Source organism: Equus asinus, chromosome 18 (genome assembly GCF_041296235.1).
Source record: "Equus asinus isolate D_3611 breed Donkey chromosome 18, EquAss-T2T_v2, whole genome shotgun sequence".
NCBI classification, from domain to species: Eukaryota; Metazoa; Chordata; class Mammalia; order Perissodactyla; family Equidae; genus Equus; species Equus asinus.
This window is the reverse complement of record NC_091807.1, coordinates 37,918,465-37,939,835: the sequence shown is the minus strand read 5'-3', so window position 1 is coordinate 37,939,835 and position 21,371 is coordinate 37,918,465. Positions and strand designations below refer to the sequence as shown.

The 21,371-nt window shown below is 50.2% G+C and overlaps 1 protein-coding gene across 2 annotated transcripts in view; it reads left to right on the top strand.

The window, feature by feature from the left end:
- Positions 1-21,371, top strand: part of C2CD2 (C2 calcium dependent domain containing 2) — a 54,268-nt gene that overhangs the window by 28,628 nt on the left and 4,269 nt on the right. For both annotated transcript variants that reach the window (XM_014839268.3, XM_044750784.2), the window contains 8 exons: positions 1,163-1,286; positions 2,767-2,875; positions 5,161-5,225; positions 6,940-7,064; positions 7,564-7,738; positions 8,553-8,666; positions 10,722-10,849; positions 12,640-12,949. In XM_014839268.3, the coding sequence (XP_014694754.3) occupies positions 1,163-1,286; positions 2,767-2,875; positions 5,161-5,225; positions 6,940-7,064; positions 7,564-7,738; positions 8,553-8,666; positions 10,722-10,849; positions 12,640-12,949 (1,150 nt within the window). The remainder of the gene's footprint in view (positions 1-1,162; positions 1,287-2,766; positions 2,876-5,160; positions 5,226-6,939; positions 7,065-7,563; positions 7,739-8,552; positions 8,667-10,721; positions 10,850-12,639; positions 12,950-21,371) is intronic.

Here is a 21,371-nt window from a genome sequence, read left to right as displayed (position 1 = left end):
CCCACATTAGGGAGGGAAGTCTGCTTTACTCAGTCTAACTGATTTAAATAATGATCTCATCCAAAAACCCCCTCACAGAAACACCCAGAATAATGTTTGACCAAATACTGGGGCACCCCATGGTCCAGTCAAGTTGACGCATAAAACAGACCATCACACGTGTACAAATGGAAAAAGCATTTTGTCTCCATCCCAGATGTGGTTTGCTCTGTCCCCAGTGCTCATGGGCTTTTGCAGTTGCTTCTTGGCACCCCAGCACCCGCAGCTCACAGTTGGCGAGGTCCTGGTTCAGAATAGGGTTTTCCAAATGGTGACCTAGAGAACGCTAGCATCACTTGAGAAGTTAGTAAGCGTGCCCCCAAAAAGCATTCTGAGGTCGTGTCAGCACCCAGGATACCCCCCCCAGAAGGTTCTCGCCAGGTAGAGGCCTGCGATATCTCTGAGAAGCCAGCCCAGGATTCCCAGATGTGTGTCCCTAAGGAGCCCCTTTTAAAGAACAACCCGCAGCCATGGGTGAAAGGTGGAAGCCAGTTTGGGAAAGGCTGGCTTGAAGGTGGGGTCCTCCAGACTTGGAGAGGCTCCCTGTCGGAAATGCTTTGATGCCTTTTGAGGACACGTTGACTGAAGCTGGTCCCAGCTGCGCCTGCCTCTGTTTCCTCTCTAGAGCCACACCCAAATGATACTTAGATATTCCCCATGTGGATGCTGGGTCTGCCTGAAGGTGTGGTCACAGGCTGGTGGCCCTAGACATTCGTGTCTGGCTGGTGTCCTACCCGGTGCTGGTGGGCCATGGGCACCTGAAGCCTGGAGAGGGCGTCCCAGTGCCTTAAGCACCTGGCTTGGGGTCGGAGTGGACCCACAGCAAGCTTTTCTCCTGGTCCCCACACACAGCGAGATTCTGGGGCGCCCTCTCTGGCCGAACGTACTGCTGCGTCACTTGCTTTCTTTGGGTCTGAAAACGTTCCCGAGCAGGGGAAATGGTTATGGTTGGTGGGTGCCCTCCCTTCCTTAAGACGGGAAAGTAGTTACGGAGCAGACCCTGGGGTTCAGCCTCCCCATGCAGATTTTCCCACAGAGCCCCCTCCCTGTAACAGGTGTCCGGCGGCCGACGCCTCAGTTCTCCGTCTTCCCTGGGAGTCACCTCTCTGGTTTCCTTTTGCAGAATCTACAGCGCGCTTCATGTGCTCCTCAGGAATCCTGTCCTCGCAAGCCGCCAAGGGCTCACGAGCTCAAATTACTGGTGAAGAACATCCGAGCCTCGCTGCTAAACGACCCCGGTGCTTCGGGTAGGTGACAGCGCTGCAGGGAGCCGGGCTGGCCATGGCTGTGACTGTCCTGCAGCCTGAGCCCAGTGGAGGGGGACCTGTGGGTTCAGTGGCCTTTGACGTCTCCTGTGCTCCCTCCCATCGGGTCTGCAGAGTGATCCCTGCCTTGGAGCAAAGATGAGCACCCGAAAACTGGAATAGTACAGAGAGACGGTTACAGACACAACCCTGATTTTGCACACGTGGAGAAAGGAATGCAACTGTTGCTTTGCCCATTTTTGGTTTTTTTAGTCTGGAAATAACTTTTCTTTTCTTTTTAATTTTTTTTTTTTTTTTTTTTTTACTATCGAACCTGTCAATACATGTCAGGGCGCCTTCTGCTTTCCGGGCAGGTGAGGTGCCACGCAGGTGGTTTGTGGGGCATCAGCAGGGCTCCCTCCGGGCTGCTCTCTTAGCGAAGGCAGAGGTGGTGCAGGATGGGTGACTCCTTGTGGGTGGTTCTGACTTGCTGCTGCGCCTCCAAGCGCGTAGCAGCCTGGGAGAGCACACGTCTCTCCACTGCGGTTCAGCTTTGCTAAGCATAGGCATGGGTTCTTTTTTGTTGGCTGAGAATGTTGGGGGTTACTTATCTTTACTTGCAAGGAATTTCTTCTAGTTCCAAAAGCACATTGGGCCACATTTGACAACCCAGATTGTGGAGCTAGTTGTAGGGGACTATTTGGGTAAAAGCACGTGCACGTTGTCCTCTGAGGCCGCACTGCTTGGCGACTGAGAAGGGGCTCCCTGGACTCAGCCAGCCAGGGTTAGGGTCTCCGTTCCTCGCCTCTGCCAGCAGGTCGCTGTCTGGGTCTGGGTCTCCCCTCGAAGGTGAAGATTAGTGAGATGATGTGTGCAGAACACCTAACTCTGCCTGGTACGTGGTGAAGGGCCCAAACCTTCCAGAATTATTGATCTCACAGTGTATTCATGCTTTCTGCCTCCGGACAAGCACTGTCTGGAAGCAGAAGCGGCTGTCCGCTGGTGGAATGTCCTATTATCTGGATCAAATGCCCCAAAAAAGGTTTTGACTGAGCTGAGTCAGGTGTAAAAACACACAGCCATTGTGAGGAGAGTGATGGGTATTCCGTGAGGTGGCCCCAATTTAGGAGTCATCCCAGATGCCCTTCCTTTGGCAAACAGTTACTCTTGTCCAAAAGTGGGAGGCACATCTCTGCTGTAGCGATGTCGCCCCCCAGGGATGGTCCCCCACCCAGAGGCTGTGCCTTCAGCCAGAACTGAGGGGAAGCAGGGGCACTGGGGCTAGCCCAGGGCTGTGGGCCAAGTAAGGGTAGAAAACGCTTCACCCCAAAGGAAGCAGCCATAAAAGAAACACTGAACCCACAGAAGTGGGTGACCAAGACCTTAGGGATTTAATTCAGTCTTTCTTTTAGATGAAATATGTCTTAAAGCAATTAAAAAACAAAAATAAAAGCCAATACGGTGCCCCTTTGTCTGATCACAGGCCACGTTAACCCGCTGTGTGTGGTCCAGCTGAACGACCCCCTTCAGAAGTTCTCCAGCGCCCTCCCAGAAAACACTACCGACCTCTCTTGGGAAGAGGAGCTCACCTTGTGCGTACAGCCCGCGTGTTCTGGGCTTGGGTTTCCACAGCCACACTAGGCAAGACTGCCAGACCCTGCCATCATTTTACTGTAGCACTGTTCATACCAAAACAACACAGAGTTTAACAAAATTTTAAAAAGTATAGTAAGCAGGGGCCGGCCTGGTGGTGAAGTGATTAAGTTTGTGCACTCTGCTTCAGCAGCCCGGGGTTCGCCGGTTCAGATCCCAGGCGCGGACATGGCACCGTTCATCAAGCCATGCTCTGGTGGCATCCCACATATAAAACAGAGGAAGGCCGGCACAGGTGATAGCTCAGGGCCAATCTTCCACACCAGAAAAAAAAAAAAAGCGTATTAAGCATCTGAGATAGCTTTAAGTCAAACATAGATTCTGTTTGAAGGCAGCTCTTGGTATCTGTTTCCCCTTCACCCACAACCCTGTGCCCTGTTGCGACAAGAGAGACCTGTCGTTGCACCTCCCACTTGCTTTGGAAACACACACCATGCAGAGCAGAATAGAAAGAAACTTCTGATTGATAGCAAAATCTGAGAAAGAGAATAGGAAAAGGGAAACGTGTACACTACTTATAAGTAATGATGTCAGAATCTTAAATAAAATGTTATCGAATAGAATCTGGCAACACATTGAAACTGGTACACTAAGACTGGCTGAGTTCATAGCAAGAATGTAAGGAGGATTTAATATGCAGAAATCTATGGATGAAATCGGCTGTGTTACTAGATCAGAGAAAATTTATTCTCTCCATATATGTCCAAAAGGCATTCAGTGACATTTAATGCCCATTCCTAATTTAAAAAATCTTAATTAGAACAAGATTTATGGGCACTTCTTGTATTGAAATTTTTAGAAATCACTGTCTTATAAATAAATAAATAAATAAAAATTTTAAAAAATCACTATAAATGATCAATACCAGAAACAGCCCCACTAACATCAAGAGGATACCCCCTGTTTTGTTCTAGAAGTACTGGTTAGTGCAATTAGATAAGAAAAATCATGTACAAGTACTAGAAACGAAGAGGCAAAACTAATCATTACTTGGAGATGATATTATTACATATCTAGACTACTCACGAAAAGTAATTAAAACTATTAGAAATAATGGATATAGGATAGAAATAATATTAGAAAAACGAGTAGAAACAATATTTCGATACAGTGGCTGACTGCAAAAATAAAGAAATCGCTTTCTGATGCTTAAATCATAAACAATTAAAAAAAGTAATGGAAGAAAATGTTGCATGTGTAATACAAAGGGCTTTTATAAATCATTAATGAAAATATGAACACTCTGTTGGAAAACTGGGCAAAATTTATGAACTAGAAACACAAAAGCAAGAACTATAGATGGCCAGAAACTTCTGGAAAGATATTCAGTCTCAGAAATAGCAAACATAACCAAAAGAGATCATGTTTTTTTTACCTTAGAGGTTGGTAAAGAATAAGAGGGTAGGAATGGCCAATGAAAGTGTAAATTGGAATACCCATTCTGGAGGTCATCAATATGTGTAAAAAGAAGAAAAATCTCTTAAATATGTGTACCTTTTGACTGGCAATTACCGTTTTCCTAAGGAAATCATCACACAGTATGTGCAAAGACATATGTATGAGGATGTTTATAATTATGAAATATTGGAAACAACCAACCCATTATCAAGGGTTGGTTATTAAGGAATTGGCTACATAAAATCTCCTAAGGCCAGATAGTGGAATACTAGATACCTATTAAAAATTATGTTGCTCTCTAGTTATTGACGTGGAAAGATATCCATGATATCTTAAGTGAAAAAAATAGGTTGCAAAGGAGCAGCGGGATATATAGGTTCTATGTTTTGTTTTTAGATAATTATATAGCTGCACTTTGATACAGTAACTGCTAGCCACATGTGGCTCTTTAAATTTCAATTAATAAAATTAAAAAGTCCAGTTTCTCAGTTTGCACTGGCCACATTTCAAGTTCTCAATAGCCACATGTGGCTAGTGGCCAGCATATTTGATAGCACCTATTTAGAGCATTTCCATCATCATCCAGAAAGTTCTGTCGGATAGTTCTGGAAGACTAGTCACCAAATATTAACAGGAGCTATTTGTAAACAGTAGCTATTATGGAAAGTGAGGTTGCAGATAATCTTTGTATGTTTGGTTATATGTCTCTGTAGTTTCTTAAATATTGATAGTGATGTGTGCTGCTTTCTATAATCAGAAAAAAAACACTGTTTCAAGAAAGTAATTAAGCATTTTTCAGGATCACAGCTCTTTTTCCTTTCTGCAGTGAGCTGAATGCTAAGTCGAAGGAGTTGTACCTACAGATTTCACAGGATGGGCGAGCCTCAGAAGGTGCGTGTGGAGCAGGTGGACGGAGGCCCTGCCCTCTGAGAGGGTCATCCGGCCGCCCTGACTGTGGCCTTGGGAAGCTGTTGAGGGGTGGGCAGTAGACCCAGCACAGGAGGCCGGTCCTCCGTGAAACCATGCCGGGTCTTCCCAGGGGAGTATTTGTTTGAAAGTCAATTTCAGTTACCAACAAGGTCATACATTTTGGGAAAGAGTATGTTCAACTGGTTTTGTGGTTTGTTTGTTTAACAAATTCCCAAAATCGTTTATTCAAGAATTCTTGGCTTAGAGAAGCAGTTCTCAACTGTGTTGGCCTCAATAGACTCTCCCGTTTTCATTTTTTTTTTTTTACAATTGTGGTAAAATACATATAACGTAAAAGTTACCATCTTCACCATTTTTGAGTATAAAATTCAGTGGCATTAAGTGCATTCACATAGTGGTGCAACCCCCACCGCCGTCCATCTTCAGAACTCTTTTTATCTTACAAAACTGAAACTCTTGCCACTAAACAGGTCCCCATTCCGTCCTTCCCCCGGGGCTCCCGCACCCACCATTCTCCTTCCTGTCTCTCTGAATTTCAACTGGCTTTTCCTGTGAAATAAGCCACAGCTGCTTTTCAATTGGACACATGCTTTAGATACAAGACAGCAACAATAAGTAGAAATCCCTGAAGTGGACACTGGACCTGTACGTGTGCATGTGTATAAATGTTTCAGTGTTTATCAGATTTTAAGTCTGATACCAAAATTGGGAGAGGAGGACATTTGCCTGGCTTGGCTAGCTACAAATCCAGGCCATTTGGTTATCTCCTAAAGTCACAAAGGCACGGGAAACAGCAATTCAAGCTTCTGGTTCTGAATAAGAATTCTGAGGCAGTTTCCTTGATGCTGTCATCTTGAGATAATGGGGACGCTCCTGAGATAAGAGCTGACATTCCCAGAGAGGGCGAGCCGTGTGAACACAGTGTGGGGCCAGTTTGCCTGCAGAGAAGCTGGCTCCTCCTGCATTCCTGGGGCACCGCTCCTGCCCCTTCCATTGGAATTTCATCCCAGTCCAGCCTGATGGGATCTATGAAATTTCCACCTTAAAAAAAAAAAGCAAAGAACAACCATGCGACCTTTACTCAAACTCATGTGTTTTTAACATTTTGCCCCATTTCCTTTATTATTGGTGTTCACACGTGGTGGTTGCTCTCACTTGCTCTGTCGACACACGCACACACACACACACACACACACACACACGAGCGTGAATGTGTGAACCATTTGAGGGTCAGCTGCATGCACAATGGCCTTTTACCCCTAAATTCTTCCGTGTGTATTTCCTGAGAACAGGGATGTTTTCTTAAGCGTCCACAGTAGTTATCAGCTTCCTGAATTTGCATCGAGACAGCTCTTCACCGCCCGTATTCCCATTTTCATCAGTTGACCCACTAATGTCCCTCACAGCAGCTGTTTCCCTCTCCAGCACAGAATCAGACATTGCCTCTAATCCTCATCTCTCTTCAGCCTCCCTTGGTCTGGAACATTTCTACAGGCTTTCTTTGTCTTTTATGACATTGATGTTTTTGCAATGTGCTGAAACTGGAGCATTTTCAAGTGAACAGGACATCCACCTGGAGGTTGTTCTGGTCGTTCTGGTCACGCTGACCTTTTGCTCTCATGGAACCCGGTGGGAACATCCACGGAGCTCCTTGCTTGTCTCCTGTCTTTTTTAGCCCCGCTGGCCATGACGACTGTTCCTTTAGATCTGTTTAAGAAGCAGCCTTCTGGGCCACAAAGCTTTACACTGACCAGCGGGTCCTCCTTCGGCAGCTCAGTGTCGGGTTCGGTCACCGCAGAGGTAGGACGTCATTCTCTCCGGGGCCAAGTTCCAGCTCCGCCCACTTGGGACGAGGAGCATCTTCACGTGTGTGTGTCAGAGTCTTGCTCTTGCTCCACCGTGAAACAAGAAGCTCATCTCAGTAGAGTTGCTCTTTCATGCTGGCCATTTGCAGACTTTGCTGGGACCCTTCCTGCCCATGGTGGGGTTGAGTTGTCTGCCATATGATATGACTTTCCATGGTGCCATTTCACATCGGCTTAACCCAGAAATGGCTTTTTTATTTCATTTGGTTCTCCACCTTTTGCTCCAATTATTCTGTGTTGAGTGGCTGGGTTTGAGCATGGGTTTCATCGTCCCATGTCAATTCTGGGGAAATCTGGGTTAATTATAAGTCAGTTCTAATACTCAGTGGCATCAGTGGGAGAGACCAGTGCATATTTCAGAGGAAGTCGGCGTTCCCCGGTGGGATGTCCGTCTTCGCGCTGACTGTAAGGCGCGTAACCAGCCTTCTCTGCAGTTTTCTTACGTAGAACCCGGCGAAGCGAAACCCTGGCCGACGCCTCCCCCTGTTCCTGCTGCGAAGATAGAAAAGGACCGCACGGTGATGCCCTGTGGGACTGTGGTCACTACTGTCACTGCTGTGAAAACCAAGCCTCGCTTCGAGACGGGGAGGGCGTCCCCGCTCAGCTCTGGTGAGAGAGCGGGGAACGCCGTCCCTGCAGACACTCTGAAGTCACGCTTCCTTGTAGACGTCTTGCCTCTGTAACTGCAGAAGGCTGCCAGTTGGCGGTATTGAGGATGCTTCAGAAAATGTCAAGGCGCAGGAAGGATAGTAATTGGAAGGACTTCTGCTTAACTGCTCTTAAGGCAATCATCTTTCTATTTTGTCAAATAAATACATGGCGAGCTGAAGCAGGGGTCAACACTGGTATATTCTGAAGCTGAGCTCTAGCGAGTAGATGCGTGATGTGGTTAAGTACTGCATTACGTTCACGTGGGGACACCACACCATCTTGAAATGTTAGATGTGAGCAGTCAGCGTAGAGTTTCTTACGTTAAACATCATTTCTTAGAAGGCTTGATGTGCACCCATTTTAGACCCAGCCGAATTCTGTACCTGTCCCCACAGCCCCCACCCTGGAGACAGCTTCCATGCAAGTGTATGATTTATGATGTATTATTTTTTATTTATACTGGTTTCTGCTTATGCAAAACTATTATCTTCCCAGCCTGCATTGCTTGGCCCAGTTCTCAAATGCAAAACAGAAAGTGAAATTCTGCCTTTAATTAAAGTGTTTCTGAAATTTGATTTAAACCTGGGCTCCCCACACCACTTCCAGGCAAACCCTTCCCACCCCCTAAAAAAAAAAAAAAAGAAGAAGAGAGATTGTTAAGACATCTTGAGGTTCAGCCCTTGGCTTTCCCAACGGCTGGAAGTTGCATGGAAGGCAGGTAGGGTTTCGCTGTGGAGGGCTGTCACCATGGGGATTTTTCCCCCCCCGGCAGAGTCTCCCCTGAGGACGCCTGTCAAGGTGAAGGTGATTGAGAAGGACATCTCGGTCCAAGCCATCTCTTGCCACAGCGCTCCCGTCAGTAAGACGTTCTCCTCTTCAGACACAGGTAACGGACCCCTGGCTCGTGGTGCGTCTCCCTCTTGGCTTCCTTCGGCTCTGCTCACCAGCCTGTGTCATCTGATGAGAAGCACGCATTTCCTGTCCGGAGTTTGGGGGGAGTTTTCTATAATAATAAGTGAAGAACTAGGAGAAAAGGGAAATCGAGGTCCAGCAGCGGCGCTAGCATCAGCTTTGAGTTTTAGGGAATGCCTTAACAAAATAGCTTCTGCCTCATTTCATAACGTTTCTGGGCGTTATTTTTCTCTCCTTCAACATAGCAGTTAGGTGAAAATCATAAAATGAGTGGGACTCAGGAGACATCATCATCAAAGCAGCTTTGTTGTTTTCTCCCACGGTCCCATGAAACCTGTTTATCAGAGGAGTTTCCCCCAAAGGTCTCGATGCCGATTTCCCATTTTTGTGGTCACTTTCAGGTCATAAACATCTTTAAGGAGCTGTGTTACTGCCTTTTGAAGTCACAGCAGAATCTAAATTTGGGGATTAAATTTTATCACTGGGCTCTGGGGTCAGAGACGGGGCGGGCCAGCAGCTTCTCTCTGCTCATCTTCCTGTTCGCTGAGTCCTGCTCAGACCTTGTCAGTGTCAAAGATGGGGCAAGGAGGAGCAGGGGAGGGGGGTAGAAAGTTCTCATCTGAGGGTTTGTATTTTCTCAGCCTGGCGGAAGTTGAAATGGCCTCTTTCCCTTGTGGGCATTTTCCTGGTTCTTCAGATACAGGCTGCAGGGTCTGCCCAGCTACAACTTCCTAGACACAGCAATGCCCTTCCTTGGGCTTGCTGTTCCTGAGCACCCTGTCTCTGTTTCTGCCCCTGACAGGATGCCCCACGGCCTCACGCTGCAGCGGTCCCCACACCTGGGCCACATCCCTTTTTAAAAGACCCTGAGGCGGCTTCCTCCCCTGGTCCATGGGCAGCGGTGCAACCCCGAGCGTCAGCTCCCACCATGCAACCGGGGGCTGCAGTAGCCTTCTCAGGCACACGGGGCCCCTCGACAGGGCTCTCCGTGCACAGCACAGAGGCTCTGGGCTTGGCGTGCGGAGGTGGCAGTCCCACGCCTGTCCCTTGGGGGCATTGAGAACCCCAGCACAGCTCTTCCTGAGGAGTCCTCCCCAAGGCCTTTCTCGGGACCTTCTCTCTTCTCCCCGTGGGTTATGGTCAAGCAGTTCTCGGCTGCATGGGTCCAGTCACCACTCCCTTTGGAAATGTAGCATCTGTCATCCGTAGGCCACGGCCAAAACTCAGACGGGAAGACTTCCTGTTCACATCGTGCTCCTTTGATGGCGTTGCCATTTTAAGTTTACCTTACCAGAACAGCGTAAGGTCTAAGCACCAGCTCCAAGTCTGAGAGACCTGGCTGGGCATCTTGGCTCTGCCACCTGCCTGGCTGCTTGACAATTTCCCCATTTCTCAAATGGGGATAAAAAAAGTACCTCCCTCAGGGCTGGCCTCGTGGCCTGGTGGTTAAGTTCGGCATGCTCTGCTTCAGTGGATGGGTGCAGATCCTGAGTGTGGACCTATACCACTCATCAGCAGCCATGCTGTGGCGGTGACCCACATACAAAAAAGAGGAAGATTGGCAAAGATGTTAGCTCAGAGTGACTCTTCCTCAGCAAAAAAAAAAAAAAACCTCCCTCATAGGGTTCACAGGATGATTAAAATGAAGTAGTGTGCATAGCACCTGGTACACATTAAGCATTCTGCAGGTGTTGGCTGGGGTGGGGTATTTCTAACCATGGGAAGGAGCTGGCCCTTCATGGCTCTGAACACCATCATGTGTGTTTAACCACTCTTGGGAGAGAAAAAGAGTAATTGTATTGCCTTGCAAAGTTCAGAATCCCCCGAAAGATGAGAGGTGGTTTGTTAGTTTCCCTGCTTTAGTCGTCTCTCAGCACCTTGGTGGAGGGGTCACTTCCGTACAATAAAATGCATGGACCTTAAGCATGCACCTCAGTGAGGAGCACGTAACCACACAATCAGCTGTAGACGGAGGGTCAACAACATTCTTAACTCTTGCTCATATGTCCTCACGGCCTTCCCTCCGCAGAACTGCTGGTGTTGAATGGGTCCGACCCAGTGGCTGAAGTTGCCATTCGACAGCTCAGCGAGTCTTCGAAGCTGAAGCTCAAGTCTCCTCGGAAGAAAAGCACCCTCATCATATCCGGGGTCTCCAAGGTACGGCCTCGCGGGCGCGCACATCTGTCCCTGCCACCACCCCGCCCCCTTGTGGGAGTCAGCCCAGCTCTTGGTCCGCTTCCAGAAAGTTCCATTTACAAATGTCACATTACTTTCCTCACCCAACCAAGGGGTTATTCGCGGTACTGTGTTTACACAGCTTATCCTGTTTATCAAGGAAACTTGAGAGTTTCTGACCCGGGGTGCTTTGTTGGTTGAGAAGTTGGTGAATCATTTGAAGAAAAATTATTGAAAGAGAAAGACTGACATGATGTCAGACTCCCCGCTGGGACAGAACCTCCACCCTCCCACCCTCGAGGGTGGGGAACTTTCACTTTCCACCTTACGCCTTTCCAACCCGCTTTAATTTTTTTGCCGTGAATATGTTTGCCTTTTGCAATCAGAGAGAAATGCAGATTGTTTTAAAACATATCCTGAGCCCCGTTCCCTCCCTGGTCCTGCTCTGTGTCACCTGTGCAGGTAGATGGTGAGTCCTGGTGGCCACCATGCAGGCCAGGCTGCTGGAGAGGCCAGCCCCTCAGGGCACAGGCACCCCAGAGTCCCTTCCTCTTTGTTGATGTTTCAGAATGAACAAGGAGAATGTGAGCAGTGGAGGGGTGGCTGGGGGATATGGTAGCTGGGAGCGGATGGGGAGGAAGAAGGATTTTTGAACACGGAGGCTGGGTTGATGCTTCGAGGTGTGAGAGGGTAGGGTGGGAGGGCATGCTGAAAATCCACGCCTCAGCTGCTGGGAGAGGGGTCAGAAGGGGTCAGTATAATGCTCAGGGCATGGTGGCCGGTGCTCAAGTCCCAACGGGTACAGCTCCCAGGTGGCCTTGGGCATCCCTCTAGGCCCACAGGTGCCTCTCTGCGGTTTCCTGAGTGCACTTCCAGTGGCAGCCAGCAGGGGGCGATGGCGTCTCTGGAAGCGCCCAGGCCACCTGTTGGGTTTTCTTTCGTCCTGGATGAACTGGCACAAAATAAGGTCGAGACTCGTGACCACCGCCTCCGTGCTTTCTCTAAGGTTTGATTTCAGAATCATTAGGGACTCATGGATCTTAACGTTTAACTCTCCCAACCCACTGCGATTATTACTTTTGCTGATGCTCGACCTGTCCCCTCTTGAGTCAGTGGGCACTTCTGCAAGCCGGCACTTGAGTCAGAAAAGTGCCTTGGTCACTAGGCCCCCCTCTCCCCCGCAGTCACTTTCCCACCGTCCAGGGAACCCCTTCCCGGTTCCCCATCCCATAGGTTAGTTTAGCACATACCTATGTTTTACATGCAAATATAATTCTCAGGATACATAGTGTATATCCATTAATTTCCACTTGCAGGAAGTGTAAAAATGCTTAGGAACAAAAGCTTGAGAGAGAAACAGAATCTGAGACTCTGAAGCCCCCTTCCTCTGTCACTTAGTCTGCCATCTCCTTAGAGGGTCGTGCTCACTCTTGCATCGCCCTCCAGGGCTCCCACACACCCTCTGGCTGGCCCCTCTGCTAGGGAAGGGTGCTGACCCCTTCGTCAACACCCTCCACCCTGCACACTCCTCCCTGCCAGGCGGCCCGCCGTCTGCAGTGAGCACGGAATGCAGGGGTGCATTTTCACCCCTTGAAATGCAGCTGCCGTGTTTTCTTAGCTGCCTCCGCGGAGGACCTGGGTGTCTTCTGACACTGAGATCACCGGTTATGATGTTTGCACAGTGCTTTCCAGGCTTTTCCACGCCCGCACGGCCTTCCAGGCATCCTTGTCATCTTCCCTCACACTGACTTTTTCTTTCCCCTCCCCGACAGACCTCGCTATCTCAGGACAACGAGGCCACACTGATGCTGGACTACGCAGCCTCCATGGACAGCGCCCACCAGGAGGACGCCCCGTCCCATCCGGGGGCGGCCGCAGCCTCTGACCCGCCCGAGGAAGGGGCGTCAGCGCAGGCCCCACCGGCCCTGGAGTCCCAGGAGAGTGAGCTAGACTCCTGGGACTTGGAGAAGGAGTCGCAGGCCACAGCATGGGGCAGCCAAGCCCCACTGGACCCCGACGGGGATGAGCTGTCAGAGAGCTCCCTGAGTGTCTCCGAGCCGGGCGCTGCCAAAAAGCATAAAGGTACCTGCCCCGTGCCCACCCCGGCTTTGCTCTCCACTAGTTTCCAAGCTCACTCTTAGTTCTCATCATCATCATCTGCCTTCTTTCCCTTCTCCTCTAAAAGTCCATCCCACCCTCAGCACCCCCACCCTGAGAAAGACACCTGCACTAAACGGTTGCACCCATTTAGAGCCCGTGGGCAGGGGTCGGGGCGGGGACATATTCAGAATCCTTCTGAGTGTGAGTGGCTGGGTCATCCCTCTGCGTTTGCTGGTGGCGGGGGGTGGTCAGTTTGTGTTCATGCTAGAGGCACCCCTTCCTCCGTCGGGGCTCGCTCCCCACCCCCAGGGGTAAAACTACCCAGAGCATTTAGATGGGTCACCAAGAGCCGGGTGCAACATGGAGCCAGAGACTCAGAGCACAGCGGGGCCACACTGGGTTTCCTCCAGTTGTGGGGATGGCACCCTCCTCACTGGTGCCCACAGACTCTTCCTGCCAACGCACAGCAGACCAGACCTCGCCACCTGAGCCTCGCAGGGTCCACGGGGAGATGAGCGCCCTAGAAAATTAACCGATTCACTTAATATGATGTGTTGATGAGGCAGTCATTTCGTTAGCATCATCGATTGTTTTCCATTAGCACTCAGTCGGTGCTCTAAATCTGTAAATTTCCTCAACCTGCGCAGTTTTCCCTAGACGGGGCTTTGGCATGACCGTGACCTAAAGATATTTGCCGAGGGGACACAGTCCAGGGGCCTGGGCCCAGTTCTAGAGGTGAGACTCAGCTCTCTGAGCCTCAGCTTCCTCCTCCCTAAACGGGGGTGTGCCCCCTGCTCCCCGATCCCCCAGCCAGGCAGGAACAGGAGATCCCGGTGCAGAGGACAGGATGGGAGACGAAGGCAGGCGCCTGGGCCAGGCCGGGAGTCCTGGGCGCGGCTCAGGACTGAGTCCCAGCTCCCCGAGAGTGTGGACACGGGAAATTCCAGTCACTCTGGGTTGGGGACCTTGGCAAGCTGCCCTGCCACTGCCTCGCTGCCCCTCTGTTGTGGGGGCCGTGGACCAGTGGGTCTCACACCAGGGACACTGGCAGTGTCTGGGGACAGTTCACTTGTCACAGCTGGCATCAGGGAAGTAGAGGCCAGGGGCACTGCTCAACAGCCTGTGGTGCACAGGGTGGCCCCGATGCCCGCAGTGCCGTGGCTGAGAACCCCGCTGTACAGGGTCTGCATCCAACCTTGCCCACCTCTTCCCATTCGCTTCATGTCTCTCCCCCGTGACCTACCCCCCTGGCCAAAGTGGAGTGGGGACAGATGGGGGAGGAGTTGAAAGTTGGAAGAAAAAGAGAAAGGAAGAGGATTCCTGGATGTGATTTCCAGACCCCGTGATGATTGGGCCACGGGCCTCCATCTGCTCACTGCATGGTCTTGGGGGTCCTGATCCCGTGGACTGAGTCTGGGTGACCTGGCCTGGCTTGGGAAGCTGTAACCATGCGTTGACCTCTGTGGCGGCTCCCTCGCTTCTGTTACGAAGGCTCGCCCAGGTTATGGACAGGGTGACCTGGCTTCTTATCCGCAGCATGACACATGCACCCCTGGCCTGGTCCTTGTCTTGGGGCCAGAGCAGCCCAAGGGGGCTCACCTGGTCCTGATGAAGGCAGGTGGGCGCTGGGCAGGGTACCCCTCCTCTCCCTTCTTTCGCCTGATGGAGTATTTCCTCTTCTGACAGAACCCAAACCTCCCAACCTGCCCTCTGTTCTGAAGGGCCAAGCCTCGCTGACCCCAGGTCCATTCAGAGACCACTGGTCGTTTATCCCGTGACTCCCTCCTTACCTCCCTCTGCTTTTCCTTCTGGAGAGTTCTTTCCCTTGGGTTTCCATCCTCGCTGTGTCATAGCTGTCCTCCTCCCCCATCATGGGCCAGGTGGATGACCTCCTCAGGAGAGGCATTTTGGGGGACCTGGGTGCCAGCAGGTGTACTGGGGACCCCTCCAGCACGTGCTTCCTGCTCCACCGAGAGGCTTGTCATTCGGGAAGGGACGTCAGCCCTACAGCACATTCCACTCTTATGTCTTCCACGCAGACCCGAGATTTTTTAAAGGGACGTATTTGGCAGTGTTTTTAAAATTGCTTTTCCTTCCAGTCTTTTCTGCGAGATTTGTACTCAGCATCTCTATGAGATGTTGTCAGACCCTTAGACGATTATGTGTTACGGGTGCCGAATAGTTTTTGTTTTCCAGCAAATATTTTTTGAAACTGGTGATAGAGGGAGCAGTTCTGTGGAGTTCTGTCTCATTTTTAAACTAGAGCTTATTTTTTGGCTCGAGAACCACCTGTATCTTCTGTTGTAGCAAGGAGTTTCCCTAGGTGTCCGAGACTGCCTGCAGATTTAGAATTCTCCCGGAATTTTGCTGGTTGGAAATGTACATAGTACGATGCTACCGGCCAATACAAAAAATTAATTCCCTAAATTTGGGTTTATTTTTAGCTTAACAAACTATTCTCATGGTTGCACAACAATGAGAATGTATTAACACAACTGAACCGCACACTTAGAAATGGTTAAGGTGGTAAATTTTATGTTATGTGCATTTCACCACAGATAAGAACAAAAGTATTGATGGAGACCGTGAGAAATATTAAAAAGTAAAAATAAAAACCTTGCCAAGTGTCCCGCACAGGAACTGCATATGTATGTACAATGTAAATGCTTCAAAACTCTTACTGTCTTTCCCTCTTATTTTGCTTTCGAATCCTTTTCTTTTTTTACCTCCTTCCTCTCATGCTCATTCCCTTTAACTTAAGAGGATCGCTATGCCAACCAGCATTAATTGCCTACACAGTAAGTTATTTTTGTCTTATATATTTTTTCTAAAACAATTGAGTGTAGTCTTGCTATGAGAAAAGCGTACATTCTAACAGAGCAGGAAGTGGATCCCTCCTTCCTCCCTTTTTCTTTGTCCCCCTTTCCAGTGCCCCCCCCCCCCCCCCCACCACCAGGATGCTGGGTTCCCCATTCTCCTCCTTGAAGCACCTGGTCAGGTTAGTTAGCATCTCGGCCAGTCAGGGGAGGGCATTCCTCTTAGCTGCTGTGACAAACAGCCTGGCTGTGAAATACGGACAGACGGGTTCCCTTCGTCATCCTCCAGTTCTGAAGAGTAGTCGCTCTTCGTAAACAGACCGTCTGTGGTTTAACTTGAAATCGAAAGCTGTTCTTTGGGCAACAAACTACAGTTTACCAGGTTCCTTCTAGTCACTGTTTTTCTACCTATCCGATTTTAAGACGGATCCCTCAGGGAGCTATTTAAGTCTGTTAGACTCTGTGGAGACGAAACAGGAATAAATCTGTAAGTGTTTGCAACGTTAAAGCTATAATTTAGAGTAATTGTTTTGAATTCCTTCATTTGTTTGTTTATTCTTCAGCCTTCTTGTGACTTTTTTTTTTTTTAACTTTCCTAGAAGCAAGGAAAGCTCTTTTTTTCTCCTCCCTGCCCCTAGTTTGAAATTTGGGTTATTTGCCTCAAATTTCACATACCCTGCATCCAGATTTTATCTTAAGGAATCTTTGCAGTTGGGGGTGAAGTCTGGCTCTTGCTTCGTGCCTGCTGGTGTGGATCGGGTGGCCTGGGGTAAAGGAGTTCAGAGTTTGGAATCCAAACCGTCCAGCCCCTCTTGCCCGGTGGATGTGAATGTCCCTATCAGCAAAGGGGGACAGATTCTGTGGGCCCACAGCCAAGTGTGACATTCCAAACTATTAGTTACTGTGTTAGTCAGGGTTCTCCAGAGAAACAGAACCCACAGGTTCCGTATTCCAGGGGAGGGGCTCCCGCGGTTGTGGGGGCTGACAATCTGACATCTGTAGGGGGCCGGCAGGCTGGAGATGCAGGCAGGAGCCGATGCTGCAGCCTTGAGGTGGAATGTCCCCCTCTCCGGGAGACCCTAGTTTTCACTCTGAAGGCATTCCGTTGATCGGATGAAGCCCATCCACGTTATCCAGGCTAATCTCCTTTAGTTCACGCCAACTGACTGTAGCTTTTGACCACATCCGCCACGTGCCTTCATATCACGCTCAGATCAGCGTGGGCTCACCGGGGGCTCGGGCCACGTTGACGTGAAGACTGACCACCACAGTCCTCGTTAGCTGAGGGAGCTCCACGTCTAGAGGGAGTGTGCCTGCCTGTCCGTGCTGCGGCCTGCAGCCCCCCGGGAGGTGGCCGTGCCAGGGTGCCCCGAGCAGATCTGTGGCCGTGTTCTTCCGGCATTACCCACCCCAAAGGTAACTGTGAGACAGTGGCCAAGTTTAAACAGACTTTAACATTTTCTATTTAGAAATGTAAATGAGCGACCTCGGTGTATGCTGGTTATTCTTCACGTTCGGTGAGTTGAACTGTGGACCCCAGAGATGATTTGGATCGCTAGCATGTGCTGTCCTGCCCATGCCACCAGCGTGCCTCTAGGGAGATTTACACAGTTCTGGAAATCCTTTCCGAGTCCATGCCGGAGTGGAGGGCTGTGCTCTGTGATTCCTCTGAGAGCTGTGATCCATCCCGCTCTCTCGAGGCCTCCCCAGTTGATGTGCCCTTTACCAGACTCCTGGCTGGCCCCTGCTCAGGGATGGGACTCATCCCGCCGGCTCAGACGCCATCCTGAGCAGCACGGAAGAGCCGGGCGCGAGACGCGGGCTCTCCACCCTGGGCCCACGTGACTAGGACAGAGCACATCACCTCTGGAACAGTGGCTTCCTCCTTTGTAAGCTAGGAATAAGACCTCCCCCCAGGCTCCAGGCTGCCAATTTGCAAACCTCAGTCCCTCCCCTCACATGAATGTCTTCTGTCCAAGAAGCTGACGTTGTCCCCCTAGAAGCCGTGCTAAGTCATGTCAAGTTGGGAGAAATGCAGGCCTGGTGAGTCATGCACATGACTCCAGGACAATGTGCACCAATGTGTATGACACCGTCTGGTCCTGGCGTGGACATCCAATAGTAAAATCTAACAGAAGAGCAGACCTGTCCTGGAGGGCGTGAGTGAGGACACAAGAACAGAAAGTACCCCGCCGTGGGCCCGTTGGCGCGGGGCATGTGAGCAGGGCTGCCTCGGCAGTGGGGGAAGCTGCTGAAACCAGGGAGCCTCAGACCAGGACAGACTGCAGCCAGCAGGAGCTTCCAACAACTAGCGTATATGAATCTTTCTACTCTAGTGACTTAATTCACAGGCTGGCAGTCCTTGATATTTCATCCTAATGTGGCAAGAATTTGAATTTTAGGCGTTTAAAGTATAATTTCATTTAAACGAGTTACAGTGATTGCTCCAAAACGTTTATAAAGGGAATAAAGATTCCCTTTATAAAGAATTTTGGACACAGCCACGCTTTGCCTGTCCCCATGCTCTGGCTTCTTTCTTAGTGGTACAGACTCCACGCTTCTCAACAGCCAGGTGCTGTGCCCCGCAGGGCTGCTGTCTGTCCCCATCCACACAGCTCTGAGAGACTGGGAAACGTGAAGGAGCATCAGGGAACGGCATAAGAGGAAGGGAACGTATTGCTTCCTGTCCGCTCTCTGGTCCGTTCCCCCAGGGTTGATGCCTCTGGTCTTCAGCAAACTGTTCTGGGTGTTCTAAGTGCTGGTGGCAGTTGGACCTGACCTGGGCTAGTGGTTGTCAACCCCAGCGGCATGTTAGAAAGACCTGGGGTCTTTTCAGAAGATGCTGATGTCTGGGTGTCCCCCCAGACCTGATCAGGTCGGCTGCTCCCAGGTGGCAGGCCTGGCTTCGGCAGTTTTAAAAAGCTGCTGGCCGACTCAGGCGCATCTCGGGGCTGAGAACAGGGCTCTGCCATCCACCCCTCTGTTCCTGATCTTCTCCGCGGCATGCCAGGGTAACAAGGACTGAACAGGAAGGTGTGGCTGGCCATTCCAGGACCCTCGTCTTACGTCAAACGCTCCCCTCGCCTTTCCCATCTGTCTTAGATCCCTGGGGTGGCCGTATAAAGAACCACAGATGGGGGTTTAAGCAGCAGAAATCTGTTCCCTCCCAGTCCAGGATCCTGGTGTCAGCAGGGCTGGTCCCTTCTGAGGGCTGTGACGGAGAATGTTCCGGGCCTCTCCTAGCGTCTAGGGGTTTGCTGGCAGTCCTTGGTGTTCCTGGGCTTGTAGAACACCACCCCCGTCTCTGCCTTCACCTTCACGGGGTGTTCTCCCTGTGTTCCAGATTTCCCCTTTTTGTAAGGACACAGTCATGTTGGATCAGAGGCCACCCCAGTGATCTCACTGTAACTTAACTACGTGTGTAAAGACCCTGCCCCTAAATCAGGTCACACTCTGAGGTCTTGGGGGTTGGGATCCCATCTTATGAGTTTTGGAAGGACACCATCCAACCCCTAACACCACCCCTGCTCACACCGCAGACCCAGCTCCATCCAGTTCAGGGACACACAGGAAGCGGGCTTTGGAGACGGGCCTTCCAGGAGAGGCCCTCGTAGGGCTGGCCTCCAAGTCTCTGGGTCTCCAGCTGACCCAGGGATGGACTGGTTGGCTCCCTCCCCAGGCTTCTGTTCCCCCTGGGGAGGTTGGGGTGGGGGTGGGATCAGAGCAGTCCAGATGAACCTAATGGGTCCCTCGGGCCCTCCTTCCTCTCCTCTAGTCCAGTGTGAGAGCCCGGGGTACCTGATATGCCGGGTAATTAACCGGTGGGCCCCACGGCACCCACCCCACTGGCCAGACTCCACAGTCAAGTCCACGTGGTGGTGCGATCTGCGTCATAACACACCCTGTCTGGTGGTTTTCCCTGATCCGTTGCATCTTGCAGGGATCCAAATGGCTCCAGGAACGGCCATTTACGGCCCACAGGTGTCGCACACGAGCCCTGCTGCCAAGAGAAAAGCCACTTACATTTATCCTCATCCTCCTGCTTCATTCCTTCCCAGCCATCCTTAAACCCCTGCACACGGCCTCCCGACTTTAGATAATTGTAAAAAAAAAAATGCCTCCCAACTTTAGATAATTGTAAAAGAAGAAAAAAAAAAAGCCCTGCTGAATCTTCATAATAGGCTACCTGATTACATCCAAAGAGAAAATGACAAAAAAAGTCTTTTTGGCAGCTTTGACCAGATTACATCGGTCCCTTCCTTGGAGCTCTCGAGCTTTGCGTTCTGCTGCTCCGCCCGGGCAGCGCTAACAGGACCAAGAAGCTCATCCTTAAAACCCGGGTCAGCCTCTTACGGTCACAGCCATGAGCTCTTCCCCGGCAAGTGTTGATCATTCAGAGGTCCATAGGCGGGGCTGGACCAGACCCTCCGTTGTCGGCATGCATTTCACGTGGAAAAACGACTGACGCTCTCCATCCTCCCCTTTGAATAAACATGGATGGTTCTTTGTGTCTATCACGAAAAGAATGAATTTCCAAATTAGCGATAAAGCTCTGCAGGGCGATGGCCAGGTCTGTCTTCCTTCAAAGTCATTAACACCTACGTGAAATGGTAATGAGTTTCGCAGCCTAGCTGGCCAGGCTCCCTGCCCGTGCTGGGCCTTGGTTAATGGGATGTACGCTAATCTGTGAAGATGTAAGTGGCTCCCTGGCTTCCTGCCCCTTGCATGTTAGCTTGCATTTGATCTTTAAGGAATCCTTGCTGTTGAAATTATTGTTGCTGCAGCTGCGAATTTTTCTTAATATTCCATATTCCACGACCTGACACTGTTACCACACAAAGGGCACGATCTGCTCACCGAGAGACAAAAGCCAATTGTCAAGAGGCAAGATGGGAGCAGAGAAAGGGCGTTTTATGATGGCTTGCTAGCAAGAGGGAAGACAGCCCATTAATGTCCAAAAGAACCATCTTAAGCAGGGTACAGATCTTGAAGCAGTTATATAGGCCAGTGGGTTATCGGGGGGAGGGTTAGCAGTGTTGACCCTCTGGTGTTTCGGACTGGGAGTTGCCACACCAGATCTTTCAATTGTCATTGATGGGGGCTATCTGCATAGACTCTCTGTTCGGGGGTCATCACATTCCTAAGGAACTCAAAAGAACGAAGTTATCATCTTATCACAGCTGGGAGGTATATGCATTTGCAGGGGTCATAAAATCTACAGAGCAGGGAGTCTCCTGGAGGGTGCAGATCCAGCTGGGTTAGTTAGTCAGAGGTCAAAGTTACAACATGGTCTATTGTCTACAATAGGGCTTCCCTATGTCAACCTCGTGTTGAGCCGGTTTCAACATCGTATACAGATGGGTCGAACTGTACAGAAGGTTGAGGTTTTGTAGGTCAAAAATGATCAAGGAACAGACATTTCCTACGACTTAGCCTGATATATATACGATAGGATCTGGAGTTATAAAAAAAAAACCTTACTCCCCAAAGAACGAATATTATTTAACTTCCCTAAGAAAGTGAATACCATTGTTCTCAGGGTCCTTAACTTGGTTTTGATAGCATGACCATCCTTTCTGGGGCACATG